The sequence below is a fragment of the Oncorhynchus keta genome, chromosome 30, assembly GCF_023373465.1.
Source record: "Oncorhynchus keta strain PuntledgeMale-10-30-2019 chromosome 30, Oket_V2, whole genome shotgun sequence".
Classification (NCBI taxonomy): domain Eukaryota; kingdom Metazoa; phylum Chordata; class Actinopteri; order Salmoniformes; family Salmonidae; genus Oncorhynchus; species Oncorhynchus keta.
Window position 1 is genome coordinate 14,999,710 of NC_068450.1, and position 17,006 is coordinate 15,016,715.

At 46.1% G+C, this 17,006-nt stretch overlaps 1 protein-coding gene across 1 annotated transcript in view; it reads right to left on the minus strand.

The window, feature by feature from the left end:
• Positions 1–5,061: 5,061 nt before the first annotated feature.
• LOC118383547 (cohesin subunit SA-2-like) overlaps positions 5,062–17,006 on the minus strand; it is a 64,398-nt gene continuing 52,453 nt past the window's right edge. Inside the window, exons 25-32 of the mRNA XM_052487803.1 lie at positions 16,607–16,755; positions 16,291–16,419; positions 15,845–16,071; positions 15,181–15,433; positions 14,981–15,088; positions 13,821–13,947; positions 11,778–11,855; positions 5,062–7,763 (exon numbers count right to left, since the gene is read on the minus strand). Of these exons, the coding sequence (XP_052343763.1) occupies positions 7,740–7,763; positions 11,778–11,855; positions 13,821–13,947; positions 14,981–15,088; positions 15,181–15,433; positions 15,845–16,071; positions 16,291–16,419; positions 16,607–16,755 (1,095 nt within the window). The 3' untranslated portion in view covers positions 5,062–7,739. The remainder of the gene's footprint in view (positions 7,764–11,777; positions 11,856–13,820; positions 13,948–14,980; positions 15,089–15,180; positions 15,434–15,844; positions 16,072–16,290; positions 16,420–16,606; positions 16,756–17,006) is intronic.

Genomic DNA, 17,006 nt, shown 5'->3' on the forward strand with positions numbered 1-17,006 from the left:
TTATAATTGACCTATATATTTAGATAAATTATAATTGACCTACATATTTAGATCAATTATAATTGACCTATATATTCATTTAAATTATGATGGACCTATATATTTAGATAAATTAAAATTGACCTATATATTCATTTAAATTATAATGGACCTATATATTTAGATAAATTATAATTGACCTATATATTCATTTAAATTATAATGGACCTACATATTTAGATCAATTATAATTGACCTATATATTCATTTAAATTATAATGCACCTACATATTTAGATCAATTATAATTGACCTATATATTCATTTAAATTATAATGGACCTACATATTAAGATCAATTATAATTGACCTATATATTCATTTAAATTATAATGGACCTACATATTTAGATAAATTATAATTGACCTATATATTCATTTAAATTATAATGGACCTACATATTTAGATCAATTATAATTGACCTATATATTCATTTAAATTATAATGGACCTACATATTTAGATAAATTATAATTGACCTATATATTCATTGAAATTATAATGGACCTACATATTTAGATCAATTATAATTGACCTATATATTTAGATAAATTATAATTGACCTATATATTCATTTAAATTATAATGGACCTACATATTTAGATCAATTATAATTGACCTATATATTCATTTAAATTATAATGGACCTACATATTTAGATCAATTATAATTTAACTATATATTTAGATAAATTATAATAGACCTATATATTCATTTAAATTATAATTCACCTACATATTTAGATAAATTATAATTGACCTATATATTTAGATAAATTATAATTGACCTACATATTTAGATCAATTATAATTTACCTATATATTTAGATAAATTATAATTGACCTACATATTTAGATCAATTATAATTGACCTATATATTTAGATCAATTATAATTGACCTATATATTTAGATAAATTATAATAGACCTATATATTCATTTAAATTATAATTGACCTACATATTTAGATAAATTATAATTGACCTATATATTTAGATAAATTATAATTGACCTACATATTTAGATCAATTATAATTGACCTATATATTTAGATCAATTATAATTGACCTATATATTTAGATAAATTATAATTGACCTATATATTTTCAAATAACGGCACTTTTTATGACCCGCAAACTGATTTTGACAAACAAATCAGTCAAAAACAAATCTGTGTAGTCCTCTGTTGAATTCTGAAAGCCCTCAAGCCAAACAGTTTGCCCACCAGTGCTCTACACAAAGCCGCAGTTCTCTGAGAGGAACCTATATCCAAGCTGTGACCTGACCCTCCTGTCCTCCTCCACTCCCACATGCCCTGGGTCAACTCCTCCCCCTCCCCTGTGTGTGTAGGGGGGTCTGACCATAGTTCAAGCCCTGACCTCTACCCCCTGTGCTTCACCTAAGCCTCTCCTGGACTTAAAATCTCACCTAGGCCTGTTCTGGTGACAGGATGCATCCACACACTAGTCTCTCTGCCAGCCTCACACAGGGAGGAGACAAGTGGCTAATGCCAGTTTCACTCATTTACCAACTACAACATCTCTATCACTAGTTCAGTCAGTCATTCACCACACCTGCCGCTCTAGCTCTCCGTTAACACAGGGGACAATGACAGGCAGTCAGTCATTTACCACACCTGCCGCTCTAGCTCTCCGTTAACACAGGGGACAATGACAGGCAGTCAGTCATTCACCACACCTTCCATCGCTCTAGCTCTCCGTTAACACAGGGGACAATGACAGGCAGTCAGTCATTCACCACACTCCATCGCTCTAGCTCTCCGTTAACACAGGGGACAATGACAAACAGTCAGTCATTCACCACCCTCCATCGCTCTAGCTCTCCGTTAACACAGGGGACAATGACAAACAGTCAGTCATTCACCACCCTCCATCGCTCTAGCTCTCCGTTAACACAGGGGACAATGACAAACAGTCAGTCATTCACCACCTCCCATCGCTCTAGCTCTCCGTTAACACAGGGGACAATGACAGGCAGTCAGTCATTCACCACCTCCCATCGCTCTAGCTCTCCGTTAACACAGGGGATAACGACAAACAGTCAGTCATTCACCACCTCCCATCGCTCTAGCTCTCCGTTAACACAGGGGACAATGACAAACAGTCAGTCATTCACCACCTCCCATCGCTCTAGCTCTCCGTTAACACAGGGGATAACGACAAACAGTCAGTCATTCACCACCCTCCATCGCTCTAGCTCTCCGTTAACACAGGGGACAATGACAAACAGTCAGTCATTCACCACCTCCCATCGCTCTAGCTCTCCGTTAACACAGGGGACAATGACAGGCAGTCAGTCATTCACCACCTCCCATCGCTCTAGCTCTCCGTTAACACAGGGGATAACGACAAACAGTCAGTCATTCACCACCTCCCATCGCTCTCCGTTAACACAGGGGATAACGACAAACAGTCAGTCATTCACCACCTCCCATCGCTCTAGCTCTCCGTTAACACAGGGGATAACGACAGGCCGTCAGGAGTGGACTGAACACACCACATGTTTCCCCAGTGGGATTTTCTAAGAACAGACATAAGTGGAATCCCTGACCTCTTCCTGCTTGTCTTCAGACTCAGTAAAACCACCTCTCTCTACAATGAACAGAAATGCATTGATTCTTAGATGTAACTTTCACCTCCATGTCTGCGCTGATCCACAGAGTTTTAATTTTCTAATCCGCAAGAGATCTTTATGCTTGTTCTAATGTTTTTATTGTTATAAAATGACATTACATTTGACATTTAAGTCATTTAGCATTATAAAGCTACTTTCCATACCTGTCTGCCTGCCTGTCTGAGGCCAGAGAGACTAGTGAATGATTATTCTATTTTCTCTGCCCTGACAACACCAGCGAGATTACAACTGATTACTTCAGCAATGATTTAACCAGGGAATTAGAATCCTATGGATTTAACCCTTTCAGGTGCAGCCTACAGACCAAATGTTACAGGCTTTGTTATAAACCCTAAATGATTGTAAATCCATGACATTACAGAAAGTGATGCACATTGAACTGTTATTTCCGGGAATAGAACAGAGAGTAACTGTCAGGCTGAAGTCCACTGACCAGGCTTCAGATTTCTGGTCTGAAGGTGTGTCCCCCAAATGGCACTCCTGACCTATATAGTGCCTTTGGGCCCTGGGTCAAAAGTAGTGCACTAAATAGGGAACAGGGTTCCATTTGGTATGCAGCGGGGGGCCCATGGGGTTATCAGGAGTAAATATACACCATATCTCTGGCCTCTGCAGCTGGAAGAACTGCCAGGCTGGGATTTAACCCCTCAGCCCTGACCCTGTCAACACCTACCAGAGCATGGCAGTGAGACTGATTATAGACGTACACACACCAGAGCAGGGCAGTGAGACTGATTATAGACGTACACACACTATAGCAGGGCAGTGAGACTGATTAGAAGTACACACACCAGAGCATGGCAGTGAGACTGATTATAGATGTACACACACTAGAGCAGGGCAGTGAGACTGATTAGAAGTACACACACCAGAGCAGGGCAGTGAGACTGATTATAGACGTACACACACCAGAGCAGGGCAGTGAGACTGATTATAGACGTACACACACTAGAGCAGGGCAGTGAGACTGATTATAGACGTACACACACCAGAGCAGGGCAGTGAGACTGATTAGAAGTACACACACCAGAGCATGGCAGTGAGACTGATTATAGATGTACACACACTAGAGCAGGGCAGTGAGACTGATTAGAAGTACACACACCAGAGCAGGGCAGTGAGACTGATTATAGACGTACACACACTAGAGCAGGGCAGTGAGACTGATTATAGACGTACACACACTAGAGCAGGGCAGTGAGACTGATTATAGACGTACACACACTAGAGCAGGGCAGTGAGACTGATTATAGATGTACACACACTAGAGAAGGTCCGTGAGACTGATTATAGATGTACACGCACTAGAGAAGGTCCGTGACAGGGATCACGTGTTTGAGAAAGTTCAGGGCTGAGAAAGGAACCATTTAAGTTTCCCTACACAGTGGTACTTTCTGAAAGGAGGGATGACTAGCTCTGATGTGAGGATAGACCTCTCCAGATCCTTCAGACAAGTAGCGTATAAATGGGATCCCTTCCCTTCATCCCTCTTTCCTTCCCTGCACCCTTCACCAGATCACAGGTAGCAGTCGTAGTGAATTGGGCTGAATGATTCCCTTCATCCCTCTTTCCTTTCATTCCCTGCACCATTCACCAGATCACAGGTAGCAGTCGTAGTGAATTGGGCTGAATGATTCCCTTCATCCCTCTTTCCTTTCCTTCCCTTCCCTTCCCTGCACCCTTCACCAGATCACAGGTAGCAGTCCTAGTGAATTGGGCTGAATGATTCCCTTCATCCCTCTTTCATTCACCCCTTCCCTCGTTCCCTGCACCATTCTAAACGAGCAGCCATTGATCTGAGGTTCTCTTCAGCTCTGTCTAATATAGAGGCCTCCGCAGGCTTTCATCTCCTGCCAGACTCTCTTTCATGATAACAGCCATCGACTCCATCGCCCCCCACCCTCTCAACAGACATAAACGGATAGCTCCCAGCATGGGGGAGCTGTGCTGTGCATAACTTGTAACTGTAGGTAGGAGATTGACAAACACAGGAGTAGCACGATGTAGAAAGATGGGAGAGCAACATGGAATGATACAGTAGTTAGAATATCAAACGTGGGAAGGAAGTAGTGCTTTTGATTTTCTGTTTGTGAATCTACACTGTTGAGTAGCTTGGCACATACACTTAAAAGGCAAAACAGGCTGATCAACCCATTAACAGAAACACACCAGCTTTTTACACTTACAAAGGCAAAATGGCACCTTATAGCAGAGTGCATGGGGCTCTGGCCAGAAGTCGTGTAGGGAATAGGGTCCTCTCATTTCTGAGGAGACACCACCCCCTTGTGGTGATGAATAGCTATGGTTAAATATACTAAAATGGTTTATTTTCAAACAATGCAAACTGCCTACATAGATCACATCACTCATGTCGAGTTGGTTTACTTTTATTCCAAAAAAGTGACTGTCTCCAGGCAAGTACAAATCTGAGAGGGAGTGGTAATAGGATAGGGAACAAACAGGGCGGAAGTGTGTGTGTGTGTTTGTATATTATATATATGAGAAAATTCAACACGTACATAAAATGGCCAAAAAAGGAAAAACACAACAAATGAAAATAAAGCTTGATGTTTGTTTTATATACAGGAAGGCTCAAATAAAGGACTATACCAATGTAGTGGTAGTAAGTGACAAAACAAAAGCCACAGTCATTTTTACTCCAAAATATTTACTTACATATAATAATAATAATTAGGTAAAACACACAGGCTGCCTGTATCTACTTCATCAACATCACATCTGGACCATCTGTTTTCTGTCGTAATAACAACCCCAATAATCACCTTTCATGGCTACCCCGGCCCTAACCCCTAGGCATTCCGAGGCTACTCCGGCCCTAACCCCTAGGCATTCCGAGGCTACCCCGGCCCTAACCCCTAGGCATTCCGAGGCTACCCCGGCCCTAACCCCAAGGTGCTAGTGTAAATCTGCAGTGATTTGATGGGTAGTAGTATCACCTTCTCCCAGATAAAACTAGTTGGGATGAAGCCAAATTGGATACACCTTACTTATCCATTCCTATCAGATATCCACAGGTGCCTAGGGGTAGAGGCATAGAATTACTAGAGTGGGGATCTACACCAGAGCAATTCTATTCTAGCAATACTGTTTCTATGGGGCTAGGGGCAGTTTATTAGACAGGGCAGTTGATTTCCTTCCAGGCCCAGGCATGGAATGATTACCAAGTAGATAGATTTACCTCAGTAGACAAAACATTTCATTAAAACTTATGGATGACATAATAGTTCATGTCACATGTAAGCTTTGTCTAGCTGCCAGAGTGCTGCTGCTGTTGTTGAGAACTGTCCCAAATGGCACCCTATTCCCTATACAGTGCACTACTTTTGACCAGGTCCCATAGGGAATATTTGGCCTGGTGAGGGCACCAGGGTGCCATTTGGGATGAAAACAACAACCTTTCTATAGGAATATAATGACTGGCTTTAAGTTCTCTATACAGTTTTATATGGTGGCGTTGCGCAACAGGACATTATTATTACTCATGTTGATGGTGAAAACCTTAAAGCTGATATTTCAGAAGTCACATTTCTTTCTTTCATAATGAGTCTTATCCAAACTAATTTACACGTAGGAAAAACAAGAGGTAGAAACCCCAAAACATTAAGACAAAGAAAAACAAAAATACAAATGTAAAAATCTTCCTCGCCGCATGACTACACATGCTTTCCATTTTAAACAGTTTTACACATTTATGAAACCTTAACTTATGTTGAACATTTTAATTTAAAAAAGCACAGTTATAAAATCAGCACCGATTCATATATAACTTTATTTAAAATTTAGAGATAGCCATTTCAACACTAAATATGCTGGATTTTCTGTCTATTAACATGCTGCTTGCTTGTCTCTGAGTCAGCACAGTGGCGGCACTACCGGAGAGAAGATCACCTCGCTGTCCGTCGGGAGAGTAGTCTCTTCAGATAGGGAGAAGGATCCAAATCTTTGGGTAAGCTTCAGGACTTGTGCGGCAGCCTAGTTCCTTGTTAAATACTGGGTCTTTGTCCCAAATGGCACCCTATTCCCTATATAGTGCACTACTTTAGACCAGAGCCCTATTCCCTATATAGTGCACTACTTTAGACCAGAGCCCTATTCCCTATATAGTGCACTACTTTAGACCAGAGCCCTATTCCCTATATAGTGCACTACTTTAGACCAGAGCCCTATTCCCTATATAGTGCACTACTTTAGACCAGAGCCCTATCCCCTATATAGTGCACTACTTTTGAGACACACCCTGGGCCTCTTCACAGCAACTACCGGGTTCCTCAGACTATTCAACAACCACGGAATAGAAACACTACACACACACACACACACACACACACACACACACACACACTTGGATATGACAGACAGACCCTCTGGTCCAAACGTTGACAGAACCTATACTGAAGGATGTACGACAGTGTGGCGTTATTTCTACTCCTTTTGCATAAAGGACTCTGCACTTGGAAAACGGTTGGATGTGTGTTGCTACATCCATGACTCTTACATCTGATCTATTCAACAGGTCACCAACAACCACCAGCAGTCGTCATCACAACCACAGAACCAACAGATTCTACTGACAGTCCAACATGGGAGAAAGGAAAAAAACTGAAACTAGCATAAAGACCATGTCCATCCACTTCTACCACAGCTAGCTACCTTTCCTACTAACAATCTGTGTCTAAATGACTACACCGCACCGGGTTACTCACTATACTAGCATAGAGAGGGTTAGAGGACATCTTACAACTCATTCCATCTCCATTTGGAAGAAAAATAAAATGTTGTAGAATTATAGAACTTCCTTCAGACTAAGCGTCTGGAGGATTCTTCTAGGTTTGGAACTGGTTGGCCACTAACTGAAAGGTGAAAGCTTACCCAAGGATTATAAAAAGTATTTTGTTTTCATTCAGTCCCCTCTGAGCGAGCAACACTGTGCGTTAGACCATGGAGGATAAACCAGAGAAGACTTCTGATCTGCAGCTTAACGTCTCCATAAATACAGTACGCCTCTCCTCTTCGTCGACAAAGACCAGTTTAAAACATGGACACTCCAAGGACCTGCAGAGAGACAAGGTGTCATTACACATCTGTAAAAGCACTTGGCAACAACATGTCTTAGGTTTTACTAGTGAGGCTGAACTGCCCTTCCAGATCTCACCTTGACTATTGGAAGTCTGGAGAACTTCAGTATAGGACTGTGTTTGAATGTAGCGCTAGGTGTTATGCTTGTATTTGATTTGATCAGAGTAGAAATTAAGCATTTGATTGGCTCTGGGGGGAAATTGTTTACCCAAGAGAGGCATTTCCTTGTTTTAGCTTTTTGTCTTCCTACCAGTAGCCTATGCCGCGTTAGTTTGTATCTTATGCATGCTGGCTGCGTCACTAGACTCCACCCCCTTTCATCATCTTCCTGTGGAGAACTTCCCAGGCTTTCCAACTGAAAAAGGCGAAAGGAATGTATTCAACCGGATCAGTATTCCGCGTTTAACCCAACACCTCAAATCAGAGAGGTGCTGCCTTAATCAACATCATTAGGCGCCAGGGGAGCAGTTAATGGGGGATATGCCTTACTCAAGAGAACGGCAGATTTAACCACATTTAGGGCAACAAATTACCACCAATCATGCAGTGTGGATAGAGCAGCTTGCAATGGAGGGGGCAAGCTGTAGCTCAGTGAGTTGTTTACGTGCGTGATGGAAAGAGAACTGTCGGGTGCTAGATGCAACTGAAATTTTGAGGGTGAGGAGAGAGAGGGTGGAGGAAGAGGCTTGAAGTGCTGAGCATCTTGTCATGACCTGCATTATCTGAATAAGGCCCACAGAGAAGCGGCTTTGAATGTCTGAAATTCTGAGAGTTGGCTTAACGTTGGACCAGAGCTAGCTAGCTAACAAGCTTGTGTGCAAAAACATGTCTTACCTTACTGTCGTTTATAAATCCAATGTGAACCGTGATAAAGGCACTATAGTTAACTAGCACTGAAAAGGGGGGAGGGGCAGGTAGCCTACGCTTCGGAAGGGGCAGGTAGCCTACGCTTCGGAAGGGGGAGGGGGCAGGTAGCCTACGCCGGAAGGGGGAGGGGGCAGGTAGCCTACGCCCGGAAGGGGGAGGGGCAGGTAGCCTACGCTTTGGAAGGGGGGAGGGGCAGGTAGCCTACGCTTCGGAAGGGGAGGGGGCAGGTAGCCTACGCTTCGGAAGGGGGAGGGGGCAGGTAGCCCACGGAAGGGGAGGGGCCTCACGCCGGAAGGGGAGGGGCAGGTAGCCTACGCCGGAAGGGGAGGGGCAGGTAGCCCACGCCGGAAGGGGAGGGGCAGGTAGCCTACGCTCCGGAAGGGGGAGGGGCAGGTAGCCTACGCTTCGGAAAGGGGAGGGGCAGGTAGCCTACGCCCGGAAGGGGAGGGGCAGGTAGCCCACGCCGGAAGGGGCAGGTAGCGGAAGGGGCTCACGCCGGAAGGGGCAGGTAGCCTACGCTTCGGAAGGGGCAGGTAGCCTACGCTTCGGAAGGGGGAGGGGCAGGTAGCCTACGCTTCGGAAGGGGGAGGGGCAGGTAGCCTACGCTTCGGAAGGGGGGAGGGGGGCAGGTAGTCCCTGGCATGCAGACACTGGAAGAAGTTTGAGTGACAGTGAGTTACCCCTCCGGTTCTCATGCTTTTAAAAATAGCGGTTCTGTTCCAGAACAATATAGTTCACATTCGTTCCCGGTTCTGATTCTTGAAAAATGATTTTATTTTCCGTGGGGTTCTCTGTTCCCTGAGTCGGTTCTAAACCCTGCTATAAAGTAGCGTGTTGTATGGCCAGGGCTGGAAAGTGCTACAAAATATTTAGCTGTGCAACCAGAATGTTTTCAATTGATACATCCACACTGTTCTGTTGTTTCCGAATGCCCCAGAGAAACAAGCGAGTGCAGATTCGTGGGCCATTCTAAAACTATTTGTGCTCGTTATGTATTTGTTTACTCTTTGTTCAGTCATGTAACCTCATTAGTTAGCTAACCATCTGATAGGGCATCCCTACCGGCCAAGGGCATCCCAACCGGCCAAGGGCATCCCAACCGGCCAAGGGCATCCCTACCGCGGCCAAGGGCATCCCTACCGCGGCCAAGGGCATCCCTACCGCGGCCAAGGGCATCCCTACCGCGGCCAAGGGCATCCCAACCGGCCAAGGGCATCCCAACCGGCCAAGGGCATCCCAACCGGCCAAGGGCATCCCAACCGGCCAAGGGCATCCCTAACGGCCAAGGGCATCCCTACCGGCCAAGGGCATCCCAACCGGCCAAGGGCATCCCAACCTGCCAAGGGCATCCCAACCTGCCAAGGGCATCCCTAACCGCCAAGGGCATCCCTACCGGCCAAGGGCATCCCTACCGGCCAAGGGCATCCCTACCGGCCAAGGGCATCCCTACCGGCCAAGGGCATCCCTACCGGCCAAGGGCATCCCTACCGGCCAAGGGCATCCCAACCGGCCAAGGGCATCCCAACCGGCCACGGGCATCCCAACCGGCCAAGGGCATCCCTACCTGCCAAGGGTAATCCCTACCGGCCAAGGGCATCCCTACCGGCCAAGGGCATCCCAACCGGCCAAGGGCATCCCAACCGGCCAAGGGCATCCCAACCGGCCAAGGGCATCCCTACCGGCCAAGGGCATCCCTACCGGCCAAGGGCATCCCTACCGGCCAAGGGCATCCCTACCGGCCAAGGGCATCCCTACCGGCCAAGGGCATCCCTACCGGCCAAGGGCATCCCTACCGGCCATGCCCTCCCTAACCCGGACGACGCTAGGCCAATTGTGCGTCGCCCCACGGACCTCCCGGTCACGGCCGGTTACGACAGAGCCTGTGCGCGAACCCAGAGGCTCTGATGGCAGAGACAGCGCCCTTAACCACTGCGCCAGTTAACAGTATATCCAAACATTTTGGGTCACAGAAAGGAAAAGGGATGGCTTCTCAGGAGATCTATGATCATAGCAATGAATGACAGATCTCTTCTTGTATGTCGTCATCACTAACAGGACATTTTTAAAGAGACAGCGTACAATTGGGGAGGCAGGGTAGCCTAGTGGTTAGAGCGTTGGACTAGTAATCGAAAGGTTGCAAGTTCGAATCCCCGAGCTGACAAGGTACAAATCTGTCGTTCTGCCCCTGAACAGGCAGTTAAACCACTGTTCCTAGGCCGTCATTGAAAATAAGAATTTGTTCTTAACTGACTTGCCTGATTAAATAAAGGTAAAAAAAAAATGTATCAATAAGAAAATGGTGCTTTTACAAAATGTAGAAATCTAATATTCCACAAATGACTTTGTAATTTCAATGACAGATATTCGTGTCAACATTATAGCTTTTATGTCTTAACAATAATACATAGGTTTAGTGTTATTCAAAATATATTTTTTTAGCTTTGGGCATTCCCAGGCTGTCTCCCGTCCCAGTACTAACAAGGAATGTTCAGGGTGGTATGACCACAAGAGTATATATATGTTCTCTGTGAATTAGGTCCCTTGACTCCTCAATGGGCCCAGGAGAGGCGAAGGTCATGCATCCTCCGAAACATGATTCGCCTGACTGCCTACTACTTATCACATTGCTCGCTACACCCGGAGGTCAGCCGTCGGAGGAAACCCTGTTCGACTGACGACCGGCGTCAGCTTGCAGGTTTCCCGGCCCTGCCACAAGGAGTCAGTAGAGCACGACGAGGAAAACCCCAGCAGCCAAACCCCTTAACCCGGAAACCATCAATTGTGCGCCGACCTATGTGGCTCCCGGTCACGGCTGCTTGTGACACAGTCTAGGATTGAACATGCTGTAGTAGTGCCTCAGCACTGCAGGGCAGTGGTTTGACCGCTGCGCCATCCAGGTGCTCATCACATATTAGTTTCTAGGGCGCAGTATGTACTTTAGAAGTCGTATAAGTTGTATCTCAATCAATTTTTTAAAAATATATTATTTTCTAGTGCTACTAAGTGTAAGTTGGGGGCACCAGTATTACCAATGAAAACGTTTAATTTAGAGCACTGTGCATGTATAAGGAAGAGTATTACTATAAAGTAATGGTTTATGAGTATAAGAGAAGAGTTACTTACAGACTCATCCATGATGGAACCAGGGTCAAAGTAGTCTGGTTTCAGCTCTGATCTCTCTCTCCTGTTCTTAGAGGGGGGCTGGAGAAAGGAGAGACAGATAATGATGATACACTGAACAAAAATATAAAACTCAACATGCAACCATTTTAAATATTAGTTAGTTCATGTAAGAAAATCTGGTCAATTGAAAAAAATTATTTGGCATGACGGAATACAGATTCGCATCCGTTGGTCACAGATCCCATTAAAACAGTTTGGGATCAGAAAACCAGTCAGTATGTGGTGTGACCACCATTAGCCTCATGCAGCGAGACATCTTCACATTGACTTGAACAGGCTGTTGATTGTAGAATGTTGTCCCACTCCTATTCAATGGCAATGCGAGGTTGATGGATATTGGCGGAAACTGGATCACACTGTCGTACATGTCAATGCAGTGGATCCCAAACATGCTCAATGGGTGACACGTGTGGTGAGTGTGCAGGCCATGGAAGAACTGGGTCTTTGTCATATTCCAGGAACTGGGTACAGATCCTTGCGACATGGGGCTGTGCATTATCATACTGAAACATGAGGTGGTGGAGGATGAATGGCACAACAATGGGCCTCAGGATCTCGTCATGGTATCTCTGTGCATTTCAAATTGCCATTGATAAAACGCAAATTGTGTTTGTGGCCATAGCTTATGCCTGCCCACACCATAACCCCACCGCCACCATGGGGCACTCTGTTCACAACGTCGACATCAGGAAACTGCTCACCCACACGATGCCATATACGCTGTCTGCAATCTGCCCGGTACAGGTGAAACCGGAATTCATCCGTGACGAACACACTTCAATGTGCCAGTGGCCATCGAAGGTGAGCATTTGCCTACTGAAGTCAATTACGACTTCCAAAATCTCTAAAGCCAGGTGTACACTACACCATTTTGGCTTGATTTAGCTGTTTCAAGCAAGTTTGTGATCAGAGACAAAATCCCCATGAGGTTGCCTACACAGGTCACACGGCCATCACCGACGCTCGTTAAATGTGAGACGCAATCTGAGGGCTACCGATCTGGTCTTTGAGCAAGTTGAGAACGATGATCAGCCATAGCCAATGAGAGTGCGCCAGAGAAGAAGCCACAGACAACAGCGGTGTTTCGCGTCACCCAGAATGTGTCGACTCTTGAGAAGGAGCACCGAGTACTACTAGTTTGCGTTTGTAATTGCCTTTCATCTAAGCGTCAAATTGTTTCAGGTCTGAAGTTCACAAGCAACGTTAATCGATTCAAAAATGTTGGCAAGATAGTGTTTCAACTGTGTGGCAAGCCACAGCTCCTTGTAGCTACGTTAAATCTAACCACATCACATTGTTTTTGCATGACAGTATGCTATCGACAATCCTCTTGTAATGTGTGACCCCAGTCGGTACCACATTGTTTAATGTGCGCACCACTAAGTTGGCGAGACCAAATACACTACAGGAAAGATGGTCCTTTAATGTGAGAGGTTTAGCAATGTTAAGATTGTGAAAGTCGTTTGTAGTGTACACCCAGCTTAAAAACGATATTGGAGGCGGCTTATGGTAGATAAATGAACATTCAATTGTCTGGCAACAGCTCTCGTGGACATTCCTGCAGTCAGCATGCCAATAGCGCACTCCCTCAAAACCTGAGACATTGTGGCATTGTGTTGCGACAAAACTGCACATTTTTTAATGGCCTTTTACTGGCCCCAGCACAAGGTGCATCTGTAATGATCACGCCATTTAATCAGCTTCTTGAAATGCCACATCTGTCAGGTGGATGGATTATCTTGGCAAAGGAGAAATCTTTCTGCACAACTTTTAAGAGAAATAAGCTTTCAGAGTATATGGAAAATATCTGGGATGTTTTATTTCAGCTCATGAAACATGGGACCAACACTTGACATGTGTTTATATTCAGTGTTTCTTGACAGAGATCTTTGTGGATCCCCACATAATTCTCTGGAAAAGGTTGTAATTTTTTTTAAACATTTTTAAACGAAAGCCATATATGTAGAAGGTCAAAGGTCTCACCAGGTCGATGTCCATGGTGTCAAAGTCCATGCCCTCGTTGAGGTCTTCCATACGACCCTCTGATGACATCATCACATCTTCTACGATAGGCTCCTCATCCTCCTCCATCAGCCCTGTACCACGCCGACTACACACACACACACACCATAATTAGTACAGTCAAACAACCATCAATATAGAGAACCCTAAATCCACAACTAGTTAGTCCACAAACAGATATAAAAAGGAAGTAGCTCTTACATGGCCTGTTGCAGGTTGGTCCTGGGCTCGGGGTTAGGGAGAGATGGGGGTGTGTGTGTGTGTGTGTTCTTACATGGCCTGTTGCAGGTTTGTCCTGGGCTCGGGGTTAGGGAGAGATGGGGGTGTGTGAGTGTGTGTGTGTTCTTACATGGCCTGTTGCAGGTTGGTCCTGGGCTCGGGGTTAGGGAGAGATGGGGGTGTGTGTGTGTGTGTGTGTGTGTGTGTTCTTACATGGCCTGTTGCAGGTTGGTCCTGGGCTCGGGGTTCGGGAGAGATGGGGGTGTGTGAGTGTGTGTGTGTTCTTACATGGCCTGTTGAGATGGGGGGTAGGGAGAGATGGGGGTGTGTGTGTGTGTGTGTTCTTACATGGCCTGTTGCAGGTTGGTCCTGGGCTCGGGGTTCGGGAGAGATGGGGGTGTGTGAGTGTGTGTGTGTTCTTACATGGCCTGTTGCAGGTTGGTCCTGGGCTCGGGGTTAGGGAGAGATGGGGGTGTGTGTGTGTGTGTGTTTTTACATGGCCTGTTGCAGGTTGGTCCTGGGCTCGGGGTTAGGGAGAGATGGGGGTGTGTGAGTGTGTGTGTGTTCTTACATGGCCTGTTGCAGGTTGGTCCTGGGCTCGGGGTTAGGGAGAGATGGGGGTGTGTTTGAGTGTGTGTCCTTTTTAAAAATTACATTTGACCTTTAACCAGGCAAGTCAGTTAAGAACACATTCTTATTTTCAATGACGGCCTAGGAACAGTGGGTTAACTGCCTGTTCAGGGGCAGAAAAAATTTATACCTTGTCAGCTCGGGGGTTTGAACTCGCAACCTTCCGGTTGCTAGTCCAACGCTCTAACCACTAGGCTACCCTGCCGCCCCAGGGTTGGTCCTGGGCTCGGGGTTAGGGAGAGATGGGGGTGTGTGTGAGAGTGTGTTCTTACATGGCCTGTTGCAGGTTTGTCCTGAGCTTGGCGTAGTTCATGGCCCTCTCCTGCTGCTGACGAACCTCCTCCTGCTGCCTCTGAGCCAGCATCCACGTCACCTGGGTACTAAAAACCGGTCAGACAACCGGTCAGACAACCATACTGGTGGTTCAGGTAGGTACATCTCAAAATTGAGAGATGAAAAGAGCGAGACTTACTTGTAGTCGATGGGTGTCTGGTGGAGTTGAGGTGTTTGGGGGAGTGTGTGAGGGTGTGGTTGCTGCTGGGAGTCTGAAGGGAGGGCGTACACGCCTATATAGCTGTCGTCTCTCCCCCGTTTGGCCTCCCCCCTCATGTCCCCTGGTCCTCTCATCATGGTAGAGGTGAGGTGGGGGGAGGGCATCATCACTGGAGTCTGCATGCTCTGGTGCTGCCACAACACATCTGTACTGCTGCTACTGCTCTCCTCCGCTAGAGAACACACACACACACACACACACACACACACACACACACACAACTCTGAAAGGGTTGGATGACTTTAAGAGATGCAGTGAGCACGTCCCAACCAGGCTAGGTGAGTTCAGCCATGGAGACTACACCATCTACCAACCAGGCTAGGTGAGTTCAGCCATGGAGACTACACCATCTACCAACCAGGCTAGGTGAGTTCAGCCATGGAGACTACACCATCTACCAACCAGGCTAGGTGAGTTCAGCCATGGAGACTACACCATCTACCAACCAGGCTCGTGATTTCAGCCATGAAGACGACACCATCTACCAACCAGGGGTAACAGTGTTTACAGTAAGAGACAGTCCTCTCTAACATGGCCATGTAGTGACCACAGTCTGACTTCTAGACCCTGGTTCTGTAGCTACCTTCAGGGAGTTTCCTCTTAGCTGCAGCGACGGTAGCAGTGGGAGTAGCAGCCTTGGTCTTCTTGGATCTGACCGACGACCCTCTGGAGGAGTAGCCGGAAACAACAGACATGGTGTCATCGTCCCCGCCGGCCTGCAGGGAGTTCCTGTAGGAGATGAGCGGTAGCCAGCAGTCGTCTCTCTGGAGGGCCATCTGGAAGGTCATGAACCTCTCCAGATACAAGTGACTACAGCGGAGAGAGGAGAGATGTCACACTCAGTCATCTGGAAGGTCCTTAAGGTTATGTGTCTGGGATGGGACACAGTCCTCTTGTCCTCCTTCATGATATCATACGACATAGACTAGTCATTACTTACACAGCCATCAGCTATGACACACACACACACACACACACACACACACAGGGACATGTGTCTGATTAGGAGAGGCAGAGGTGTGTACTCACACAGTCCTCTTGTCCTGCCTCATTAGTTTGGAGGAAAACTCAGAGAGGATGTCTAGGAAGGCCAGGTGAAGAGGAGGGTTTCCTTCTCCCTGGGGACTGGGCTCCTTAAACGCAAACTCTATACCATCCCTGGAGAGGGACAAGAGAGAGGTGGGAGAGGTAGGGAGAGACCATTTTTGTTCAGAAAAATTAGGTATCTAGCAGCACATGTAGATGCATACATTAACTAGTACAGCTCACGTACAGCTCACATTCATCATATGCTAATCATGTTTTGAAAAGCTATGAGAAAGAGAGATCAGAAGAGGAGACTGACTTGTGCAGCATGGCGATAGCATCTCGTGTTTTCACCTGGTCCAGACCAAAGGTGAGAGAGAAACGTCTGGCCAGCTCCTTGATCCCACAGAACGCTGAGGACGAGCGGTCAAATCCTGTCCCCAACTCTGACATCATCTCATGGAACAACTGGAAGAGACGGGGAAGAGAGGGATGTGGGAATACATGTGTGGAATAAAGACATGGTTCTTTCAATGGGATTTGTTCCAGAAAGGCTGGAATGCAGAGATCTGAAAGTTAAAACCAAGATCTAGCTTGACTAAAACAGTGTGTGTGTGTGTGTGTGTGTGTGTGTGTGGTACCTGTTGTAGACTGAGGACGAGGGTGGTGTGTGTGTGTGTGTGGTACCTGTTGTAGACTGAGGACGAGGGGTGTGTGTG